At 37.5% G+C, this 18,788-nt stretch overlaps 1 protein-coding gene across 1 annotated transcript in view; it reads right to left on the bottom strand.

The window, feature by feature from the left end:
- Positions 1-18,788, bottom strand: part of DOCK2 (dedicator of cytokinesis 2) — a 162,915-nt gene that overhangs the window by 127,308 nt on the left and 16,819 nt on the right. The window contains exons 9-23 of the mRNA XM_071443091.1: positions 18,134-18,215; positions 17,493-17,628; positions 16,905-16,980; positions 15,894-15,970; positions 15,422-15,547; positions 14,159-14,283; positions 11,606-11,704; positions 10,120-10,192; positions 9,937-10,040; positions 7,616-7,799; positions 7,418-7,515; positions 6,350-6,439; positions 6,021-6,121; positions 3,434-3,568; positions 1,107-1,215 (exon numbers count right to left, since the gene is read on the bottom strand). Of these exons, the coding sequence (XP_071299192.1) occupies positions 1,107-1,215; positions 3,434-3,568; positions 6,021-6,121; positions 6,350-6,439; positions 7,418-7,515; positions 7,616-7,799; positions 9,937-10,040; positions 10,120-10,192; positions 11,606-11,704; positions 14,159-14,283; positions 15,422-15,547; positions 15,894-15,970; positions 16,905-16,980; positions 17,493-17,628; positions 18,134-18,215 (1,615 nt within the window). The remainder of the gene's footprint in view (positions 1-1,106; positions 1,216-3,433; positions 3,569-6,020; positions 6,122-6,349; positions 6,440-7,417; positions 7,516-7,615; positions 7,800-9,936; positions 10,041-10,119; positions 10,193-11,605; positions 11,705-14,158; positions 14,284-15,421; positions 15,548-15,893; positions 15,971-16,904; positions 16,981-17,492; positions 17,629-18,133; positions 18,216-18,788) is intronic.

The raw sequence follows: 18,788 nt of genomic DNA on the forward strand, positions 1-18,788 counted from the left end.
GCAGGGATGTGAAAAACTCCCCAAAGAGCACCAAATCCTCCAAGAGCTCTTTATTAGGTCAAGTACCATAAGAGCAACCATTATATAAACTCTTTCATTATTGCTTTAAAGATGCTTTTTTTCCTTCAGAAGATTCTCCTTTTTCTGATGCAGTATTCAAATGTATAAACTATTCCCAGGAAAGCTTCTACAGAATTATCAAGTAACAGAGAATCTGATTGATTTTTAAATGCATTAGAATATTACTGTAACCATGGTATTATATAATTAACTTGGTATTTACTTTTTCATCTCTTTTGCAGTTGCACATTAAACACTCCATGCAAAATGTCAGCTGAACAAATCTCACCACCTCTCATCATCAGCCACCTGAGCTTTTATTCAACACAGGTTTTTCATGGGTTTCCACTTCTAATCTAAGTCATCAAAAGGAATCAAACAACAAAACCAGAGGAAAATTCAAGCCCAATGTATACAATGGGTTTTTAATAAAGAATGTATGAAGCATCAATATTGCAGCTGTCTAATAAATCTTCTACATTTTACAGGAAATCTTGATAGTTTTTCATCTTAATATAGAACTGCAAATTATTTGATATTAGTGATGTTAATAACTCATTTTTTCCCTCATTTTCTTTAAAACCTTAGATTCTGAAGTGTTAGAATAACTGATTGACATGAATGGCAAAAAAAATTTCTTTTTTAACACTGTAACTCCCAAAGATTGAGACAATAAAATTTATTTTCCCAACTAAGATGGTGAAATCCCTGTTTAGCATTATCTGGAGAAACTCAAGAATTAAACATTCAGGTCCCAGGAGGCTTCATGTTGTTTGATTGCTTGAAATATTCCAACATCTGTGCCTTGGTTCTTTCCTTGCCTACATTCACAGAATTTCTGTAAATGTATCTTGTCCTGACCTTTTCAAACTAGGCTCCAATTTATCAGATAAGCTGCTCTTCCAACAGAGGGAAATTACAAAAAGACATATTGGATACATTTCCTGAGTGTTGTTTCCTTGATTTAAAAAGAACAAAAAGAAAAAGCCCATGTACAAAAGCCATATAAAAAACCAAATCCAAGTGGTTTCCAAGAACACACCAACCTGCAACAAAATGGCAGTTTTATGCTGGCTTTTCATCAGGTTGTTGATGGATTCAAAGAGTCTCCTCATTGATTCTTCAAATTCTGTTTGTTCTTTGCCTTCATATAATCTGTTGAGAGATGCATTAGGTTATCCTTTCAGGTTTCATTCTCCCAAATGCAACAGCTTTAACATTAAATATATATTTCAGAAGCATATCCAATCTTATGTACATAGATATTTCCCCAATGGGTTATAACTGCTATTCACTGTATCATGTGGGAATTCTTCAGTTTGAACACTACAATAAACACTTTCAATTGTTTTAAAAGCCTCTAAACCATGACACCTCCCAGATTGCAGCTTATATAAATCATTTTATTTTCAAAGTAACTTATATGCAAAAAAAAAAAAAAAGTTTTGGTTTTTTTCCCCACTACAACTGAGCTACTCCAAGATATTTTTCACAAATTATGACAATTTCTATCTTCTGCTGCTGTTGCCACTTTTTCCAAGAGCTATTTTTACTGGCCCCATTAACCAGTCTGCTTTTTGAAAAAAGTCTCTACTTGACACTTAAAAGTTTAAAAGTGCATTTAAATTGAGCTCACTCCATTATTTCTCCATTCCCTGTTCTAAAGTTTGAATCCCTCAGATTATCTCTCCTGTATTGTTCATACTGGCTCTTAGTACTAAACACTGCCTACATAAAAAGTAAAAACACTGGTGACATGTGAAATTAGTTATGTGAAACAGCTGTCAAGAGTTAAAGAAAAACAAGCTAAGAAAAAAACAAGATGACAAGAGAATTCTGAAATGGGAGTAGAATAGTGTGAGCTGAGTGTTATCTCTTCTGCTCCATCAGAAGAGAGAAATCTCTTTAAGTTATGTCTTGCAGTGTCATTTGATTTTCTTTTCAATTTGAAATGCAAGACTGCCTACAATAAAAATAATTGTCCAGTGCATTTAGAGTTTCAGACCTCTAGTTAAGTAGGAGTAGATAATGTGTAGTTGACCACCTGAATGTGCAACACATTGCAATGACCTACTTTATGACAGATTGTTCAATGAAGACTTTAAGCTGCAAGACAACATGAGGGATTCAAATGAGGACTAAAGTTCTCACTGAAGCAAACCCCATCTGCTTTCTGACCTTCAGCCAGACAAGAAATTTTCCATAATACTCTACACAATGCTTCCTTCCCCAAAACTCTAATATACCCTTCTGCCATGACACCCATGACAAAAATATAAGATAAAGTTGTATTCTGTTCTCCTGAGCACCATCTCCTTCCTTATACAGCTTTACACCTTGTTGACCTGTATCCATCTGAAAGCAGTAAGTTCATTGAGACAGTAATATTTCTAAGGTACTATCCATAGCAGCAAATTCCCTCTGAATCTGGTACTTCAACCAAAACATCATAATCCAGTGAGTAAACTTAATTAAAAAAAAATTATAAATCGACATGGATTTATTTTTTTTAATGGACAGTGGAATATCAGAGCAAAATTGTATTAGAGTACCCACTGAGCAGAAGACAGCTGGAACAGAACCTTCCTGCTCTGGTGAATGGCAGCCACAAACACAGCACCCAACCAATCCCTCTCCCTGCAGGTCAGAGTCTGAGTCTGACCTCTGCCCCTGCCCTCCTTCAGCCACAGAGCAAAGGGAAATCAGAACAAGCTGGAGGGGCAAACCAGATCAGGGTAAATGAAGAAAGGTGAAGTAGAAAGCAACTGAGGAAATGGGTCTGTGTTATATGAGGAGAGTGCAGTTAGCAGTGTGTAATTTTTCTCCTTCCACTTTTCATTTCCTCCGCTCTCCCCTCCACCTTTCCCCTAAACCTGAACACCACTTGTAAACACTACACCTCAGTTTGCCTGAGCTACACACACCCAGTCCATGGAGTCCTCCCTGTAAACTCCTCAAGAGGAGGCCCAAAACTCTGCATTCAGAGTGACCATGGCTGCTGCAATGACACTGCTCTGTGCACAGTCTGAGGGGCTGAACACAGTGTTCTCAAGGACAAGTCTCCAGCCTCCAGCCATCTGTTGAGGTGTTTGGCCATGCACTGGTCTTAGGCCAAGCCACCTGACACAAAGAATAATCACCTTTTGAAACCTGCTGCTATTACTAAATACAGCTCTGGAACTTACACTGAGAATCAGAAAGCAGATTTTTGAATATTCCCTCTACAAAACATCAGCATTATTTATATTTTAAAGCAGTTTCCAGTTTTATTTGTAAAAATAAAAAAACCAGCTCTGTTCTAGAACCAACTTTTTTCAGGTCTCCTATATCTGATATTAGACAGCTAATTAAATGGCAATATATGAGTACTTACTGGGAAAATAATGTCCTTGATCTAACAATGAACTTGAAAACATATTCCAGTGCTTTCAGAGTTCTGAGGATAGGTTCACATTGCTCCCCTCGGCTGGAAGTATCCAAGTATGTCTTCAGAACACTCATTAATTTCCTGAAGTTTAAAAACATTTTTAAAAATAATTTTCATTATTATTTTTTAATTACCTTCTTTGGCAACTCTAAATATATGTTCGTGCTTGGTCAAGCACATGCAGGAAAACAGACTGAGTGTATTTGTGGATTTATGTTGCACAAATTCTGTCAGTATAAATGGAGGAACAAATTCTTAGCTGCACAAGCAAGAGAAAAATCTGAAATCCCAGAAGAGCAGCATGACTTTACACAATCCTGGAAACACCTTTAAAGAGGTTTGTAATACACATGCACAAGGTATCACAAAATATTCCTTCTGCCTACCTCCACTGAGCAGTGATTAAACACCACTGCACGCTCTAATTAACAGCATGTAAATATTACATGTCAATAAAGCAGTACACAGCAACATCTGCTTAAATTATTTATTTTATTTAACCACTTCCATACTCTCTATCTAAAAGCAACTTTTTGCTAAAGACACAGCTGGCTACAAAAGAGCAGAAGTTAATCTAAAACTAAGTCCCTTAACTTGTAGTTATAGAATCATTCTAAGTGATTAAAGCAATACTAATGATGCAATTTTGATCTTAATGCAGCCATAAGAACTAAGATAAGAGTGGTTGGGGTTTTTTTGCTATGTCTCTACAAAAATGGAGACCTGCTGTCCCCTGCCCTAAACAAACCAAGCCAACAGCCAGCTCTCTGTGTAACTAATACACATCCCCAGCCTAACTCACATTTCAGAACCAAAATGCTTTCAGCCTCTCAGACTCCTGGGCATGACATCCATTGTGTGTTTTCATTTGCTCCTTTTTACAGCTTCTCTGAGTTGGAACAATATTGATCCAACTTGTGTGTAGGGGCAGTTCATGTTAAGCCCTCTCAGAGCTCCCTAACATCCAGGAGAAAGGATGACTCAACAGGAACTGAATAAGTAGGTAGCAGTTTGGCCAATCAACCATATCATAACACGGCTGTAATATGTCTGGGACACAGCATTTCCCTCCTAGTTAGGAGTTAGGCCACACAAACACTTGTTTATTTCATAAATGATTCTGGAACCAGAATAAATCCTCTATGATGTGCATTGAATCAATAATGCCAAGAAAACATGTGGTGTGGGGAACAATCATGAAAATTGTTATTTTGCCCTGACCACATTGATTAAGTCATCAGATGCTCCCAGCTAGGTAAGTCTTAGAAATATTTTATGCAAGTAAGGCTGTCCTGAGAGGTTCTGTACCCTCCCTTTTCTTCTTTCACAGTACTGTAAAGCACTAAATTACTGTTAGTAATTTGTAACAGTGCTTGTTACTGATGGAGTGAGAGAGGATTGAAGAAGGGCACATAGTTGGTGCTTGAGCTTTCTGAGCCCACTTCAGCTTTACTGAGGTGTGAGAAAGGGCTGATTTTGCACTGCTTGCTGCCTTTCAGCTTTAGGAAACTCATAGTCTAGTGCATGATTTTTGTGACATTTAGTGCTGAGTTAGAACTGAAATTCAACACAGACACTAGAAGATAGCCCCAGCTATTCCAAACCTCCAGTTCAGGTCTTCTCTGTACTATTCATATTCCAAATTAAAGTTCTGCTTCAATCTGCCACTCCATTAAGCTGCCAGAACGAGACATCAGGTAGATTAAAAACCCACATCCATCCTCTTAGAGCACATCCCAGAGATCTGCACCAGCTGAAGATGTTACCTTCCTTCATAATTCAGTAATTTTATCCTACCATCATCTGCAAAAACCTATTCTAAATAAAGTAGGAATCCAGGATTAAATTTGTTGTATAACACTTCTGCACAGTTTTTAGTCTTTTCCATGTCTTCCCATCTGGGTGTTGTGTAGAAGCTCCAAAAGTTGAAAACCAATAAATAAATAAAAAATCCACAATGAGTTCATCCATTGGTGTGACCATGTAACAAATACTAAAACTCCATTTCACAGCAGGACATGTGACAAATACCAAAATTCCAGTTCACTGCACTGAACCCCTCCTGACACAACATCAGACTAAAATGCATACAAAGACTTGACAGCTCCCAAACAATTCTTTTTCCTTGAGTTTGTTTGATGTGAAAAAAAAAAAAATGGAAACCTATGTAAATGAGCTAAGGAGAGCCTCAAGTCCTCACCTGAGGCATTTCTACTTAAGGCCAGGGATACAAATGGAGAGGCTTCACAGCAAAGCACCTTTTGATAAATTTGACAGGATACAAGTGAAATGCTCAGACACAGCAAAATCCAGGTGACAGAAAACAAATGCCATAGCATCATTTAACCCCAAATCATTTGCTATGTGTTCATTAATTCCACTTATAATCAAATATGTCTCAGAGGCAGATAAGCAAAGAGCAGCATCAAACAACAGTCACCATAAATTACATCAGAAAAGGCACAAGCAGGATTTATTTCTTTAGGTGATGGTGGAGAAAGGAAAAAGGAGAAAGAAGAGAAAACAAACTTACTTGTATGCCAAGGTTGCACTAAAGTGCTGCTGGATATATGCTTCCAAAACAGTGTTAAAGTGCTGAAACTTACGGTCTGCAATGAGCCCTATGATGTAGATCTAAACAGACAGAGACACATTGAGTCACACTGCAAACTTAAATATTCACTTTCTGAAAATATTTCTGGTAATTTACTATTTAGGTTTTTAAAGAAATTTGATTTTCAGTCAATGAGTAATATTCCTCTGTTCTGTAGAGACTTTAATTCTCTGAATTGCAAAACTTGATAGTTCAAAATTCTAAGGTTCTTTACTTTGACAAATAAATTCGTTGGTGCTGATTCTTACCAGTGCATCAAAGACAAGGATGTCATACTCATTACTGTGGGAATGTTCCATCATGATGTTAAACAGGGCATCCAATGTATCCTGGAGAAACTACAGAACATGAAAAGACAAACTGATAACCAATTCAACTTGAAAACCTCACAGGAAAATTTTCTGATACCAGACCTGGTTTCCCTCAAGTTAGACTTTTATTACCTTTACTGAAGCATCACTTAAATTGAGAAAACATTTCCAAGAGTTTAGGCTCTAGTTGCTTTAGTTTTAAAAACCTGCATCCTCAGACACAAGCAATCAATAATACATTCTTAGCTCAAAGCTTATGGAAAAGATAAAAATATTATATAAATGGCAAAGCTTGTTAAAACTACATTCCTTAGTGACACAGATTAGTGGTTGCTATTTTCAATATACATGTTGATTAAAAAGACTTTTCCTGCTTCTGTGGTCTGATTCAAATTCTGCACTAAATCAAAGAAAAGTATCTCAGTGACTTGGGACATGAAGCTCTGTTAAAAAAATCCACTCCTCTTTCTTCCTTTTTGTTTATTGAATTCTTATTCCTTCTCTCCAGAGACATCTAATGCTTATGCTTAAAGGCACAAAGGTAATAGTATATGCTATTTTCCAAAATACTGACAACTTTTATTGATATACTCATTAAGTTAAGAAAGTGTTCTGTGGGGTACATAACACTTCTTGGATTTAATAACTACATGCAAATTAATATTAAGAACTGCAGAGAAAACAGTAGGAATTGTTTGTGATACTTCAGATAGACAAAAGGAAACAGATGACTAGAGATTGTGGAAAATATTTTATCATTACTATCTGCATCTCCTAGTAATAATCCTAGAATTCTCCCAGCCCAACCACAGGCAATACCAGAGATCTGAAATTAAAAAGTAGGAGCAAAGCTGGCCAGCCCTGGGAAGGATCCTGCCCAGGTGTTGGCCTTCTTGCCCCCTCTAAAGAAGAGCTTTGCTCATGTCCTTTGCAAGCTAAGAAAGGCATTATGCATGAAGGGGCCTGAAGAATAACTATTATAAAAATAAGGATTTAAGGATTTACCTTCACTACTTCCTCTCCATCCACAATCTTCAGCTTTTCCAGGTTCTCCTGGAGCAGCTCTGGCTTCATGCGCCACTTCAGGAGACCCAGCAAGCCCACTAATGGAAATGAATGGACAGACATTAAACTTAACATCTGATTTACCAATTTGTGCAAAGGTTTTCTTTCTAAACTCCCAGCTGTTTAGAAGGTACATACCATTCTGAGTTAACTTTGTGGAACAAACAAGAGTTGAAATGTAAAATGAATCTCTTGAGCTGACTGAAAGCCCCCCAACAATGCTTGAGCTCCTGACCAAGGTTGCTCCTTTGTTTTCTGTGTGCAGACGTGTAGAAGGCAATGCCAAATAGGTACCAGCATCCTCCATTTTTTTACTGTCCCCCTGAAAAACAACACACCATTCATTACATATTTCACACCACTGGATTTAAAATTATATTTTGTAGTTTTGTACTAGAGAAATAAATAAAACTGAGGGGCAGGAGGGGACTTTGAGGGGTGACACCCCATGCAGAGTAAAAGCAAGAGCCAATCTCTCATTGAAATGTCAGTGGGTGTAGAACACTGCAGAACACTGAGCATCACCTTGAAGTCTGTACACAGGATATAGACAACATGATTATATTGTCTGCACACAAGTTAAAAGCAGAAAGCAGGACTGAGTAAGGAAAGAATAGCAGTATTATTTTGGTTTCCTCATTATAACTTCAAACCTGGACCTTGAACATAAAGATCAGGGCATGTTAAGACTATATTTTAAACCAGAGAGTATGCTGCAGTAACTAAATGACATAGAATATGTGCTTTTCAGTAGAATGAACAGTACAAAACCAGAAAGCCAACAGAGATTTTTCCCTCCTCTCTTCTATCAACTTCTGTGCCACAACCCCATAGATTTTCTGGGTCTTATCTTAGGATTCCCCAGGCAGGAAAGAACTTTAAGACAAAGACAATAGAAATTATGCCACTCACTGTTTAAAGAACACAGTGTTTCTTGAACAAAACTCCAGAAAATTTCCCTGATGATGATGTCACTTAAAGCTACAACACTGTGACAGATATGACTCAATTGCAGACCTTTATTCTACAAATGTGAATGAACAAGGAGCTGCAAAAACCATGATCTAGAAAGACATTTTCAGGTTTTGCAGTTTTATCTGGTTCAGTGACTGCAGAGGTGCAGTTTCTACTTTGTATCAAAGAGGGAAGGCTAAGAATTGACTGTAAAAGACCTAGACAGACAAGAAGCAAAACCTTTATACAGCAAAACACACAGCAGAGCAACATCTGTGATTGTATCAGGCTTGCCAAATAATTACTTCCCAAATTTCTGGAAGCAAAATAAACTCTTGACTACCTTCTTTTGGGACAAGTCAGACAGACAAAGGGAAAAAGATGAAGTTTTGATCCAAAGTTTTGATCCAAAAGTCTCTCAAAAAGATCCAATACCTAAAGACAGTTTAAACTTAGCAGTTTTCAAATTACTTATTCTGAAAGGCCAGGTGTATGACTGCTTTAAACACTTACAGCTGACAATTACTGTTTTTAATACTAGAATAGGCAAGCATATGTCAAAAAATCTATCTGTTTCTCACAACCATAAAGTAGGTCAACTCCATTTAGCATTTCTCATCCATGCTGTCACTTCAAAAAAATTACTGAGCTGATGCAGAAATGAATTAGGTGGAATTTCACAACCAACATTAACCACACAGTCCACAATTTTCCTTCTAGTCTCAATATTTTAAATGATAGTTTCAATGAAGAGAAGATAAATAACTATAGGCTGCCATTAATCTCTTTGGCTTGCCTAAGCAACTTGATTTAGTTGCATGCATCTGACTTGGTATTAATGATACAGCAAACTTGTTTACTGAGAAGAGTGCTGAGAAATATCTTAAGTGTCCTTTGTACTGGAAGTGATTTCTGGTTCTTAGTTCCTGCTAGACACCATTTTCCAAGAGGGCAAATAAAACAAAAGTCAAAACATCTGTTCCCTGTTTCCTTCACAAAGTTAAAGATGCTGTTTCTAGCTAGGGTCAACTGAAGCTTTTCTTCACACTCAAAACCAAATTGCTGAAACTTTCAATATTGTACCTGAGGAACTACACAGCAGTTTAAAACAGCATTTTCCTAAGGCTGCATTCCCAGATTATTCATGAGATAAAGATTTCAAGTGGATCAAACACTTCCTATGTCCAGCAAGAGGAATGGTACCTACCCAACTACAGAGCTGCAGCACAACTTTCTCTATGCTACAGAAGGCCAAAAGCACAAATACCAGTAAAAAGAAATCACCTCTCACTGTGCTTGGATAACACCTTTTTGTCATTAAAATTGAGAGCAATATTTACTGACAATGGAACAGGGTACACCATTTTGTTCAGATGGAAAACACAGTGTCATCTTTGATAGAATAATAAAATCAATCTAACACTAAGCAAATACACAATGCAGTCAAATGCAACAGTGTGAGAAAAGATGTCTTGTGAATGAAAGAGAGAAATCTGAGCCCATACCTTTAGGACTAACAAATCATGGATGCCATCATGGAGAGTTGTTCCATCCTCCTTCATTAGCCTTACATAGGCCATTGCAAAATTCTTCTCTCCCTTATCTTTAGCTGCAAAGCAAAAGACTTTGGGTTAACTACCCATCCATCAATGAATTAAAATTCACTAAAGTAAGAATTCCCTACTTACACTCCTGAGTCGACCTGTGCCTGAACATGAAGCGTAGATGGATCCTCTGCATGTCCTCAATGGGGACTGCTACCTTTGGTAAAATCAGAAAATAGCGAGGAGAGTTATGGGGGGTGGTTTCACATGTAATAAGCCCCCATTTTAGAATAAATAAGCCCCACTTCTTCTGTTTCTATAGTGCCTTTCACAGACCATTTCAAAATATTGAGCTGGATCACAGTAGTAAAGTCAGGGCTGGTAAGCAATGATCTGTTAGACTTGGCTCTAAGTCTGGCACCAGCAAAGAAATGAAGCACAGAACACGGAGTTAATGCACACAGGTGCTAGAAAACAATCCCAGTGCAGTCCTACTGCTCACCCTTTTAACCACAGAAAATTAAACACTCTGCACTATGCAAATCCCACATTTCAGATACAGAAATTGACAACCAATTTATTAACAGCTGAAAAGGGTATGAAAATTCCAGCAAAATAAATTGATTATATTTTAGTGATTAAATTTAGCATAAAGCCTCGAGGAGAATCACAGGAACTTGCAAGTGGAACTTGCTTTATTCTTAAAGCAGCATACTTTGGGTCAAACATGCAACAAAAAAGGCCAGGTGTGTAAGGGAAAGCACAATTTTTCATATTATCAAGTACCTAGTTCTAAAAATTTAAGGACTTGAACACCTTTGTGTGCATTCACAACTTCCCTTCACAAATCTTACTGAATGATGCCTTAATATTAACAATGCTTTTCAACAGGATCTGCTATTAGTGATCCTGTGCACAAGATTCAATTGTAGAATAATTTTAAAAAGGAGCTAATACAATAAGCAATAAAAAGAATGGGTCAATGTTTTCAAAACAATAAATAAGCTTCTGTTTGAAATCATACTTCCATTCCCTCCCTGTCCTTCACCACCACAGGTAATACACCTTAAGGTAATAATTGCAAGCTTGTCAGACATGGCTCTTTTGTCTTAAAAAAAGCATGCAAGCCTGTCACAGTTTGTAAGAACAGTTTCTGCCAGCTTCTGGGCATATTCCAATCATGGACATTGAAGCTTGATTAGGTAATTATTAGTGTGTCTCTAAAGAGAAACAAGATAGTTTTTTCTTTTTGAAATAAGAAGAGGGGATTGATGTTTTCATTTGGGTTTTGGTTTGGTCTTGTTTGTTTTTTAAATGAAGCTCCTCATCTCTATTGTTTCACCAAAATAAGAAAAAATGCAGAATTTCATTTTTGATGAGCCCTGTTAGGACATAAGGTTATCAAAGATGATCTCCTTTGTTTTGCTGAACAAAACCTACACATCACTTTCTAGGCCAAATTTCAAGCCTCAGTGACCATGTGTCTCTAATAACTGATGTATGACTAAGGCTTCATGCTTCAGCTGCAGTCAGGCACAAGATGGTTTTTGGAGGAAGCTGATGCTGTGCCACTTTTCTGTGTGAGGCATTAAGAAATGAAAAAATAAAGCGGGAAGTTTCCACGCCATACCTTCAGTGTCTCCATCCACCGTGGCTGCTTGACCTGGTAGTAAACAACGGATCTGTACTCGCTCACGGGTTTGTCCCCTGCTCCCAGGCACACAGCATTCTTACAAAAGGAGGGAACAAACACTGCTTAGTGCCTCTCTCACTTGGGTACATTTTGGAGCAGTTTTGGGTTAATTAACTTGAGCAAAACCAAAAAGTCCCCAGAGAGCCTCCCCTCAGAATCCCGAGCTGGGCGTTCCACCCCGGCCCTGGGACGCGGCCTCCCCTCACGGGCTGCGCTCCCCTCACGGCGGGTTTGATTTGGGTATGGCATCATCCAAAGTTAAATAAAGATGACAGCACCAACAGAGGGGAAGCACTAACATGAAAACACTGCATTTTCCAAGCCTCTGAACACAATGGAAATAAACATTTACCACAATCTGTGGGTACAGACAGTGTAATTGCATTTTACAGGGATCACACACAGACGGCTCTAGGAGACGAGTGAAGAACATAAAATTGACTTCATTTCTCCATCTGATGAATTTAAGTAACCAACATCTCAATTAGTAGAAATAATACAAAAGGAAAAAAAAATTTAAATCTCGCTTCATTATTCTGTTTATTTCTCCATTTATTTTAAAATACTTTCTTCTGGCACAGTCTCAGAAGTTCTAGGCCACACACCAGAGGTGACTTCCAAACTGGATGTTGTAGAGGCAACAACAATAAACAATTAGAATTTCCCATTCTTTAAAGACTATCTGAACTAGGACAGAGCCAAGTGAAAGATTTGATCAGTTTCAAAACTTGTGGTTTTCCTTACTGAGTCTGTGAAGATTTGGCCTGCATCTGTCTGCTCTGGCTGACTGCAGCTGGGCTGTACATGCAGAGTAAAAGTTACTGCTGGACAGGGAGGCACCAAGATCCTGGTACCTGCCAGGCATGAAACCAAAGTCCCTGAAGAAAGCAAATATTAAATTCTCTACTGAAGGCTAAAATTCAACTAATCCAGGCCAGGCTGCACTGACTGCTGCAAAGGTGCAATAATCCTGCTGAAAATCCAGTGAGCCTTAAAAGTCTGCTTCAAACATCAGGATCCCCTGTGACCAGAAGGGTGGGAAGATGGTACCTGAAGATTATTTGTATGGTCAGAGGGATTTAACTGCAGAAAGCAATGTCTCATCTGCCTGAGCAGAGATTTTTCAAGGTTTATGCACCTACTTGTTTGTCACCTCCGTGACATTCACTTGGAGCAAAAGTCCTGTTCCCTGTAACAGTAAATCAAGGGCTAGCTCTGCAACTGGAGCTAGTTTGATACCTGAACAGAACCAACCAGTCTCCTGTGTAGTAAACATATTCCTGTTATGAGAAATATAGATATAAATTCATGGGTTTGAAAGTCTGTTGGTTTGAGGTATATTTACAGGCTAAAAGGAAAAACCAGTCACTTTTGCTATTACTTGCATTCAACAGCATTTCAATTACTTCCTCAAAATTGTTGCTTAAATATATCCATTAAGGCATATTACCCACAGAAAGCATTTTCATCTTTCATGACATTTCATCTCAAAAACAAAGAGACAAATTCGCTTTCTCCTAAGATGTGCAAAAATTCTGTATCTGCAGAACTGAGCATGCATAAATTGGAATGCAAGATTTAATGCATGGTAATAGGTTTATTTCTCTAAGGAGTATTTTTGTTTATATGTAATTAGACAGAATACAGACTAGAGTTAACTTCTGTGCATGCAAGTCATGGTCAGGTGCTGTCATAGGTATAGGCAGTGTTTTGTTATCAGGGCTACAGTTGTGTGGACCTTCAACATTATGTGGGATTAGAATTTTCTCTATTCAAGCTTTCAACTTACATTTTAAGCAGTTAGCTGCAGTTCATAAACAAGTCATGAACCACAGTGTTCTACTCCATCTTTATTTTATCACAAGAATGTCTTTATGATTTCACCCTCGTGATCCCAACACTATAAACTCAGAAAATGACGGGTCAAAAATCCCCCTGAATACCAAACTGGTGATAAACCCTAAGGAAAAGACAAAGGATCCACAAAATGGGAACAGACAAGCAAAAAGACACTGTAAATATTTATGTTGCATATGTAATTGTTGTCACAAATATCATTCTTTGCCATGTACTTAATCCAGTGGCAGTGACACAGACTTCCTGGCACAAATCAAGCATTTGTAATGTAGCAGAAATGGTACTTCTAACATTTCAGTGTGCAAATTGCATTCCTCTGGGAATTTCCTCAAGAAAAACCCTAGAGTAAGAATGCAGTAATTGTCAGAATCAGCACTTGTTCCTTGGCACAGCTAAAATAGGTCATTCAATGTTATTCCTTGTTACATTTTTATGCAAGACTTTTAGAGGGCTTTAATAGATTTTAATTTTTTAAAAATCATAAAGCTTATTTATCACAAGATGTCACAGGATGACACAAGGAAATTGAGTTTTTGAATAGTGGTGCTTTATTAAATGTGTAAGTTAAGCCTTACATCAAAAATTCAGCTCATGTTTCTATGCCCCTCATTGCAGAAAAAAAGGAAAACTTACTGGCAACACTTTTCCTTCTTCATCACAGACACACATTATCACTTCCACGTTTCTCTGAGTTGTTTTGTTGTATTTATCAAAATCTCCATACAGCAATGTAATATATATGTCATTTCTTATGTCTCCTAAAAGAGAAATTGAAAGGTTAAAAAGCAATTAAAATGCTCTGAGAGCATAGGATCAGCTGAACTGCGGACCAGTACCTCACTGTTAGCTGTGAAACAGATAAAAATGTTATTATTTTCCATCTGAACTTAATTTTTCAGTTCTTTATCTCTACTAAGGCAAAACTAGGATGTGAGGAGAAGCAAATGGGAGCTCAGAGTGACTCGATGCAATTCTCATCCTGCCCCGACACCTGCTGGTGAGGTGGCAAACTTTAAAACTAAACCACAATATTGCCTATCTAGAACAATCTCCAAAATTTGAAATGAGCTCAGGCTTTTCCAAACTACTGAAATGTTCAATCCAGGAATTACCTATGAAAATATTGGAAACTTAGAATTCTTTAGTAGCAGACAGCAACAAGATCTGTCCACGCTTCGCTTTGCTTTTGGTTTCATTCCTTCTATTTACATATTCCTTGCATTATTATATAATTACAGCACACTGGCAATTATTTTAGTTCATTTTGGCCAGTTCCATTTGCTACTCTTCTGCAGTCAGAGGAAGCTTTACCATTAATTCTCATCAGGAATTTCCCCCAGATATCCAGCTCTCTCTGGAGGGAGTTTCATATTTTAATTCTCTCCTCTGAATGAATTCATATGACTTCTAAAAGGATCAAGATTTTACTCGAGTTGGGATGAGGGAGGGTTTTGTAGTTTGTTTTTTAAAAAGGAGCCCAGCAGACAGTGAGTGATTTTGACTGGAAAATATCTTGTCATACATACAAATGAAATCAAGATATTTCACATTGTTTTGTTTGTTGTTATTAAAGCACAGCAATAACTTTCAATACAAACAAGGTTCATTTAAAATTCAAGTGACATCCACCATAATCTACAAGTTATGTACAAGGAGATAGGTTTATCCCTCACTGTCTGGATTTTATTTTTCCTGTTTAAGCATTAGGAACTACTTCCCAAGGATTTCACTATTTTATATAATAGTGAAATAATATGGGAACAAAACTTACCATGAGTGAATTCTAAAGATCCTCTGAGTTAGCCATTACAGAAATCAGTAAGGCAGCAGCTGATGCTTGTTAACATAGGGAATGAGAAGAAATCCCTTCCTAGCAGAGAACAAAGCACCTCCTACCTGGCATGATTATTTCAGGGAATCCCAACTTTCGAGCAACAACCGTGGTTCTGTCTACAAGGTGTGGGTAATCCTTTCTAGTCTGAATCACGTCTCCAACCAGCATTTTCACTGTTACCCACAGACCTACGAAGCGCAAACAAAAAAAAAAATTACATTTTTGGTAGGAAAAAAAGAAAAATCTGTCTTTAGATGATTGCATCTTCTACCCACAAAAACATGGATAAGAATTTGCTTTCCCACTTCCTGGAGGTGAAAGTAAAACTCTATAACGCAAAATTGTCACTTCTAATTCAAATAGCCCCTAAGATTCTTTAACAAACTCATGGTTCCTCAATTCCAGCTTCAGAGCTGACCTACCTCCATGGTGGTACTCCAGCTACAACATAAAATGAAGTTTCACAAAAATACCATATAACTTAAAAAAAAAAAAAAAAAAATATATATATATATATATATATATATACTTTACCTTGTCCACCACTGTCTCCTTTTGATGCAGTGATTTTGCTTAGGAGACTGTGCAAAAAGTCATTCTCTGCCACTACCCTGCAAGAGAAACAGCAATGTCTACTCAGGAATTGAGTGCTAAATATATCAGACATTATTTAGAACATAAGAGACTAACAGCCTCAGTTTTTGCAGTATTGCCTGATTGTGATATTTTGGGTATTTTTATTATCTCTCACTCAAGTTGCAGCCCACTCACATTCGGTTGTGTGTACACTGAAGTGAGAAAGATTCAGGCAGCCACCAAGAATGGTGTTTGGTGACAGGGACAATGGCAGTGCACTCACCAGTGTGCCACTCCAGCTCAGTCCACTCTCCCTGACAAACAGCCAGATAAATGAACTTGGAATTTTTATCAGCTACTTTTGAATTTAGAAACAAATTCTCAAATTGGAAACAAGTGAAGAAATAAACCAGTGTGTCATACCTGAGTCTTTCAGAATTAAATTTACCCTCCATAGTACATAGCAGGAGTGCTATGTAGGGCACACAGAGTTATTTCCAGTATTTCCACTGGTATCTCTGCATTTGATCTGTGAGCATGACATTTTTAGGCAGCTGCTCTGGAATTTCTTCTGAAGATAGTATATGATAATTCTATTACTTTTGAAAGGAAACAGTTTTTAGTTTTTAGATTTTTTATAAGTTCTAAACAGAACCAAGCTCATAAAATAGTAGTTATCCTTGCTTGTAAATCTCCCATGTAACTATTTGACTTGGGTTTGTGAAATCAGACATGGTACCAGTTGTCTGAAGGAGCACATTCACGAAATTTTTAATTTAATGTGCTCTGGTACCTCTGCAAGCCTTAAATGCCATTTAAACTCATACCTAAATAATTAACACTATTACAACATAAAATGGTTAAAGGAAAACTTTCTTATTTAACCATTTCACAGATTGTTACAGGAACAGAGATAGACAAATAAATGTTTTCTTTCACATATAAAAAAGATATCTATGACACTCTTACGGATGAAAGGGAATGAAATGCTGCTTCTCTTCATCACTTTCAGATTTTCCTTTTATGATATCTGTAATATCCATGACTAGAAGAATAAAAGAAAATTCATCAGAACATAGAAGAGCATTTCAGAATAGCTTCTCTTATCTCTGAACATTGTGCCTCAAGGTAAGTGTGGATTTTTCAGCAGCAGGGCTGGGTTTGTGGGGCAGAGCATTTTGCAGAGTCCACACTACAAATATGCTGCTGTGGAGAGAGAGAGGGAGAACTCAGACTAACTCAGGAATACAAGTATCAGAGCCTTGGGGACATAACCACGGACTTTATTTCATCTGCAAGGGAGTCTGTCACTAAAATGGTTCTGTGCTTTCACTCCAACAGCTTAGCACTCTATGAATAATTAGGAAATGAAATTCAAAAGTGGATTTCGGACTTGAACTAAAACATCAATGCAGTCTTTACAGACTTCAAAAAGTACAGAAACCAATGGAGAGAGCTGATGGGTATTCTGACTTGTCTTGGTAGAGATTTTAATAGTCCAGGGCTGCAAAAATCACTGATACTCTGGTTCAGCCATGGCACAGGAGACAGCAGTACCTGCCACGCCGAAGGGCCGCCGGAGCCCTTGTGTGCATTTCTTGGAGTTACTGTCCCTCAGGTCCATCGTGCCCACTCGCACTATCTGGCAAATTAAATAAATTTTGTCTCTGCTAAGGTCTTTATTTCCAAGATCCTAAGATACAAACAAAAAAGAACCATGGTGTTACTTGGGTAAAAAGCAAGTTGTGAAATTGAAACAGGGCCTGCAGCAATAAACTGAATCTTAGCAATCACTGGGGAAAAAGAAAACAAAAGACCCCCAAACCAAACAAACCCCCAAAAACTCAACAAATGAAAAAGTCTGAGCACATCAAAAGGATGAAAAACCTGACAGTTTATGGTTTGAAAAAAATATAAGGTAAGAGAAATGAAATAATAACAATCAAGAGATACAGCAGATAGAACTGAATAAGTCAAGCCATCAAGGAATTCATGAGGCAGCAAAAGTGATCTGAGGAAGGGCCACTGAAGCATTGTCACTGCCCTGAAGAACTTAGTGACTTGTCACCTTGCTCTGTCTCTGGGATTACCTCTGCTTCCTTCTTCATCTTGATCACTCTTTATGAGATCTGACAGTGACCACAGAGAAGAGAATTTCATTCGCAAATACAAAGGGAAGCAAACTGGAAAACACTTACTGTGAACACCACTTTAAGATTGTTGAGCATATCAATTTCCTTTGGAAAGCCTCGACTCCCCCATCTCACCAAGTAGTTCTCACTGTTTGGAAGATAAATACCTCACTGTCAAGGGATTTAAAAATTCTCCCTTTACACAGTACAAAAGTTGCATAACAGACAGTCTGTGGTGATGATTCAAATCTAAGACCAGACTAAAAAGACAAGAAAAACACTATACAAGTACCAACAGTAAGTTTTAAAAGAGTAACTTGAACATAACACAGATGGACACCTTTTTTTTTGAGGCAACTTTACCATTGTCATAGTCTATTTGATGGGAATACTCAACAGAATCTTAATCTACCCAGAAATTTATAAATTTAATTATTTTTCCACTCCTCCCCCTCCAGCACTCTACTCCAAACACCACAATATTTCCCATCTAGAACAGTCTCTAAAACTTGAAATGGGCTCAGGCTTTTCCAAACTTCTGAAATGTTCAATCCAGGAATTACCTATGAAAATATTTGGAAACTTAAAATTCTTTAGCAGCAGACAGCAACAAGATCTGTCCACGCTTTGCTTTGCTTTTGGTTTAATTTCTTTTATTTACATATTCCTTGCATTATTATCTTATTACAGCACATTGGTAATTATGTTAGTTCATTTTGGC

This window comes from Agelaius tricolor, unplaced genomic scaffold (genome assembly GCF_023055355.1).
Source record: "Agelaius tricolor isolate 1412-34295 unplaced genomic scaffold, bAgeTri1.0.p SCAF_18, whole genome shotgun sequence".
In the NCBI taxonomy this organism is placed as follows: domain Eukaryota; kingdom Metazoa; phylum Chordata; class Aves; order Passeriformes; family Icteridae; genus Agelaius; species Agelaius tricolor.